The sequence below is a fragment of the Limulus polyphemus genome, unplaced genomic scaffold (genome assembly GCF_000517525.1).
Source record: "Limulus polyphemus unplaced genomic scaffold, Limulus_polyphemus-2.1.2 Scaffold2885, whole genome shotgun sequence".
Classification (NCBI taxonomy): Eukaryota; Metazoa; Arthropoda; class Merostomata; order Xiphosura; family Limulidae; genus Limulus; species Limulus polyphemus.
In genome coordinates, this window is record NW_013668495.1 from 9,210 (window position 1) to 15,359 (window position 6,150).

General features: G+C 31.0%; 1 protein-coding gene across 1 annotated transcript in view; it reads right to left on the reverse strand.

Annotated features, from left to right (window-relative positions):
* Positions 1-1,551: 1,551 nt before the first annotated feature.
* The window catches only part of LOC106468134 (cytosolic purine 5'-nucleotidase-like), a 41,133-nt gene continuing 36,534 nt past the window's right edge, over positions 1,552-6,150 (reverse strand). The window contains exons 17-19 of the mRNA XM_022396441.1: positions 5,909-5,966; positions 3,725-3,843; positions 1,552-2,967 (exon numbers count right to left, since the gene is read on the reverse strand). Of these exons, the coding sequence (XP_022252149.1) occupies positions 2,638-2,967; positions 3,725-3,843; positions 5,909-5,966 (507 nt within the window). The 3' untranslated portion in view covers positions 1,552-2,637. The remainder of the gene's footprint in view (positions 2,968-3,724; positions 3,844-5,908; positions 5,967-6,150) is intronic.

The window sequence follows — 6,150 nt, forward strand, 5'->3', positions numbered from 1 at the left end:
AATGGAAGTACAACGTACGTAAAGATCGATGGAAACAAATAAATGTAATAAATACAACGTAAATGGAGTTGGAAATGAATAAAGAAAGAGCTATGTTACTAGACTGGATGTATTGCCAAGGTGAAATTTATGCTAAGTTTTCAATTCTTATTATTTTTTGAATACTTATGGTTTACTTCTTTTTCATTTTATGTTATCCTCCTTTTTTTAATTATTAGTTTAACTTTTGGACATTGCATAGCAGCATACATTACCTAAAGATCGATATAAACAAACAAATGTAATAAATACAAAGTAAGTGTAGGTGGAAATAAATAAAACAGAGAAAGAGTTGTATATTTCGACTGAATTTAATGTGGTGGTGAAAAAATGCCAAGTTTCCACACTGTATTAGTTGATGTAACAATTAACAGTATCCTTCTCTTCTATTATCCTACATAAAAAAAAAAATTCTTATTTTTGCGATGACGAGGAACCCACTTTGAGACTAATAATGGCTGGAGACGGCTTGAATGGGTAATGAAGAACTTTAACATAACTGAAAATGCACAACGTTTCGACAAGGTTTTGTATTTATTGGGGATATTTCAAATTCTTCTGTATTTGTGTTTCTTATAATTTCATTACTAAGTGAAATATTTCATTATACTATGGCCTCAGTTTCTATTTATTTTGTAGATATAATTACATAAGCATACTCATTATCTCGGGAAGTAAAAAGTAACGCAAGTTTGTTTAAATTAACTTTATTTATTCTAAAATAAAGCAATTTATATTTTAAAGAAAGTAATGAAAATGAAACATTATTGCATCGTAATATCACCATAAACTTGTAAAATTATAATATTAAATGTAGATATTCAACTCCTTTTGTGGCACAACACTAATTTGACACAAGAGAGCTTTTTATTTATTGTTAAAGATTCTTGATTTGTGACAGTGAAAATTTTTAAATATCATTACCGTGAGAGTAAAAACTTCATTATGGCAGATTGTATTTGACCGTTGCTAGACGTCTTTCTTTACATCACATTAAGCGTGCCTATTATACAACATAACAAAAATGAGTACATATTATATGGCCAGAAATTTACTCATATAAATCTTGATAAGTAAACTATACACCATCTTTTTTTATTCCAAGTATGTTACAGTTTTGTTGTGATTATTCCATGTGCAGTTACAATTCTTATTGTGATTATCTGATGTGTAGTTACAAGTATGTTAAAATTTTTGTTGTGAATATTCCATGTGTGGTTACAATTTGTTTTTGTAAAGCTATCAAGACTGCCCCATACTTTTGGTTTTATTGACATCATAAATGCATTTTAATTGTTTCATACTCTTGTTTCTAATAAATATTTTACAAGCTAATAACGATAAATGGTTTTTGTATATACTTAATAGTGCCTAAAACTTGTGTCGTACAAATTATATAACTTTCCTTTGTTTCCAAATGTAATTGGAAACTTGCATTTCAATAAAGTATAACTGAGTATTTTACAAGTTATGCCTTCCCTGTATTATTTTCAATAGCAATAAAGACATCCATTCACTGTGCAGGGCAAGTAACTTTATTTAACTCTGATAACATAAGAATGCTTTAAACCTGCTAATACATTTGTTTTTCTTTATAGCATTAGTTATATAGAAGTTTCCTTATATACCCTTGATACTCATTGTAATATTACAGCAGAGAATAAGGATATTGTATTATCTAACTATGAAGGAGAAAATGATAGGGTTGCCATGAAAACACTGAAAGAACACTAATTAAACTACAGAATATAGTAGTTTCACAAGTTATTTGTTGTGGTAAAGCCACCTTGCAAACAGTAAACCTTGTTTCTTATAAAATACTGACAAAAAAGAACACTTCATGGCTGCTATCATGACACAGGAAAGGAAAATATAAATATTTTTTGTGCAATAGTAGTAATTTTCCCCATATGTATTTATATATAGAATTTAAACTTGCAAAATAGTGGTACTATTAACATAAAAATTTAACATTTTAAATAAAATAGTCTATAATATTTGAAATACAATAACATGTAAACATGTCATTAAAATAAAACTTTTAAACAATAACTAAAAAAACTCTATAAGCACTGAGCAAGACAAGTAAATACAGAGTTTAAAAAATCTGATTTATAAAGTATACATTTTCATTTTTTTATCAAGTTAAAAAATCAAATCAAAAACTACAAAAACTCCTTAAGGAACGAGAAAGCTACAAAAGAAGTTCTATATAATAGAATACTACTAAAGCAACTTTTAAAAAAATCACAAAATCAGGAAGCACAATTTGAAGGACAAGAAAGAAGTCATTGTAACAGGTTTACCTTACTTTTTGTGCAATGTTACAGTACAGAACACATCTTCAATGAACTATTAAATTCCTAAGTTTTTAGAGAACTGCAGAAAACCAAACACATTTTACTATTAAAAATTAAACAAAGTTGGAAACAATGGTTATTTGATACAAAAAAGAATTGTAAACACATACAGATATAGTTAAAATACCTCATCCTAAATATAAAGAACTAGTTTCAAATGAGCAAGAATTTGACATAAGGCCTCAATTCTAAAATATGGTAAAGATGCATTCAAATCTGCATAATGACTGAAGAAAGATCACTGCTCTGTGGAAGACTTGTCACTCGATTCATCTTCATCATCAATGTCATGATGATGAGTTATTTTACTTGGAGTTTCAGCATACAGATGAGGAACTAAACTATCAGCTCTGGCACGTCGTCGTCCTGAGGATTCATCTTCTAACCTGGAGGGGTGATAGCCTAAGTGATCATCCTCCCTGGATGTTCGACAGATTACATGATTACCATCACTTTTGTTTACCAAAGCACTATCTTTAATTTCTGCTTCATAAAATTCACCATTGATTTGATTCTCAAAGTGTTGGACAGCCCCAGGATCATGCTCTACAGTTGATTCATGAGGCATCTGTATCGAAAAAAAAGTCTATACACTAACTGACAACTGTGTAACTGAAAAAGACAAACCAGTTCTATTAAAAATAAATCTCCTTTCTCAAGACAAGAAACTGGTAGTCTACAGTAAATAAATGAGACATCTGTAATAGAATTAAATGTTTCTAACTAAATTAATAATCTACTTAAATATCCCTATAATAAAAACAGAAGCTTTTATAAATGCCTAAACCAATACTACACAGTTAAAACAGGATTAATCTGCAGTGAAAAACACTTTTATAAAGTAGCAGAGACATTCTGTGCCAAGGTAATCAGGTGATATTTCACAAACACTTAAATGATGAACATTTTTTCTTTCAACAACATCTCGTCTGGATTCTTAAGAGCATCAGTGATTCTATTTGATCCCTTTTAAAATAAATTTCACCTTGTCCTTTTCAATCTATTTTGCTGTGTTTAACCTTGAATGCCCTTGTCCATGTCTAACAAACTTTGTTTTCTTTATTTCCTTGTGTTATGATAAAAGTATTTTGTCAATTTTTCCATTTTCATATCTTGTTGAAGGTCAAAATGACTTTATTTTCCCACTTTTGCATGATTAGGTCTATAAGTATCCATTACCTTGTTTCCTGCTCTCTTAAATAGTGCTTCAAGTAGGTTGTACTGTGTTTTCCAATATTCTTCCTAATTTTCTATTTGAATTACTTTTCTTGTTTCTTTTTTTACTCTTAATCATCTGCTAATTAGTTTATCTTTTTAGAACTTACCAACATTGGAGGGGCACGGAATATGTAACAGAAAGGATAATGCATCAGGTTGAAAAACGATACTCCATAAACATCTGCAAATCGACAGATCTGACTGGCAAAAAATGTCTGCCTGGAGCCTGTGGAAACAGAACAAACATAAACAGAAAACACTACAAAGAAAACATACAACAGAGCCCCAGATAAGTTTTGGTTGAATACTTCACTCACAATGTTTGTTTAATTGGGTATTTTCCTTTTTTTTTTCTTCAGTATTATCAACTATTTTTCTTAAATTTTTAATTGGGTATTTTGAATTTCTAGGTATAAAAATAAACTTACTTTACTCTGACAACAAAGCAGAAAACCTGTGAAATTCAGTAAAAGACTGAATTATTCTTATTTTGTTTCAAATGATTTTCACTTTCCAGTTCAACAGTCATTGCACTTGGAACAGAACTCAACAAATTAGAGGGGTGCTAATAGTATCACACAGATATCACATATTTCCACTAGGGACACCACTATGACATAATGTTTGACTGATCATGGCAATGATTCAAAATGTGCTTCTTCAGCATGCAGAATGCATTGCATTTGTGTAGCAATGGACATCCCAGCAACAATGCATATCTTATCTGGTATGCTGACTGTTTTGCAGACAAATTGCATCCTTGCGGTCTGGAATTGTGTGAGGTTTCCCAAAGTAGTCGGGTGAATTCAGACACCAGAAATTGGCTAGTCTTGAGACCAATGAACAAGGTGGCCATTTACAAGGAAACTGATTCTACCCTGAAAGTACTCCTGTTTCACCTGATTACTACAATGTGGAAAGGCATCACTCTGCATGAAAACTGTGGTGTCCATCACATTTCGTTTGATGCAGCATGATTATCGGTTGTGAATATTGCTGTATAGCATTGGTTGTGTCCATATACTGATGGTCCTTCTAAAATGCATTACCAAGAATCTGTTGTGAAACCACACCACACTGTCACCTTAGCATCATGGTGGTGTGTAGGAAATGTTACATATAGATTAGTTTTTAACCATATGATGCAATGTTGCATATTCACACTTTCAGAAAAGGAGAACTGTGTTTCACCAGTCAACAAGATATTGGCAGGCTACTGGTCAACCACTTCCAGTTTTACCAAGAGATGCAATGCAAAATCAATAAGTTGGAATAAATTTATCTCCTTCAGTGCTTGAACATGATGCAGCTTAAAATCATAAATAATATTCAATGTTAAACTGGTACACAATTAAAAACATTTTATCTAGGCCTATCTATGGCCTTCAAAAAGTTGATGACTCTACATGTTTCGACGTTACAAAGTCATCCTCAGGACATTACCAGTAACAGAAAGACTAATGTTAAACACACTATGTATGTATGTATGTATGTAATCTGACATTTGTCTGCCTGACATTGATGATACATTTGAATTTACCATGAATTTTGTAACAACTTTTTATTTTTTACATTTATGTAGATTTTGTATTCTAATTGGGTTATTTTGAGATGTTTTTTTTTGCATATTTATGCAAGTATGCTGCTTACCTGGAACTCTGTAAAACTAAGATGCTATTGGAGATAAAACAGAAAACTGATACACAATATATGAATTGTACAAACGTTTTGAAATTAATCTTCTAAAAAAAATCATGGCATATATCACTAAGAAAATATTTACTACATTCATCACTTCAAACAAAGTGAAAACCGAAAGAAAGCAGGGTTTGAGCATATAAATACTTACCACATAGATACTTTAAGATACCACATCATGAGTGCATCAATTCAGTTTTCACTTCGTTGATGGCAAATTGTAGCAGGACACTACACTCAGAATTTGTCTTTTTTTTTTTATTAAAATAAGCCAACTCTAAGTGTTTTAACTCTGGAAAAACTTTAAAGTAGCACACCATTTTATGAACTTTGTGTTTCCTAAAAACAGAATAGGAAACATAACTCTGCTTACTAAGCAGATGCAAGTCTCAGTTTTCATATCTTTGGCTAATTAAGAACAGAATTAGTTTTAAAAAAGCAGTGACCAAAGTCCTGGGTTCAAATCATAATTCACCAAGTTTCTTACTTATTCAAGGAAACATTTTAATCCAGCACATGATAACACACTCCTAAAATAGTCATTCAAACAGTTTTCACGTACCCAATTTCATAGGTTACTTAAGTACACTTACCACTACGAAACGTGCTGCCTAATATACCATAAGACATATCTATGTTGTGGGAAGTTTCCTGTAAATATACAAGAAAAAAGAATAAGCACACATCTACACAATAAAATAAGCCTTACAAGAATCCTACTATGAATGTTGAAAAGAACAAAATGAGTCAATAATGCTCCAAAGCACATAAGAATGTTATGATTTGGAAACTTTCGTTCCTTTGGTTTCAGAATCAAATGTTTCTTTTTGTCATG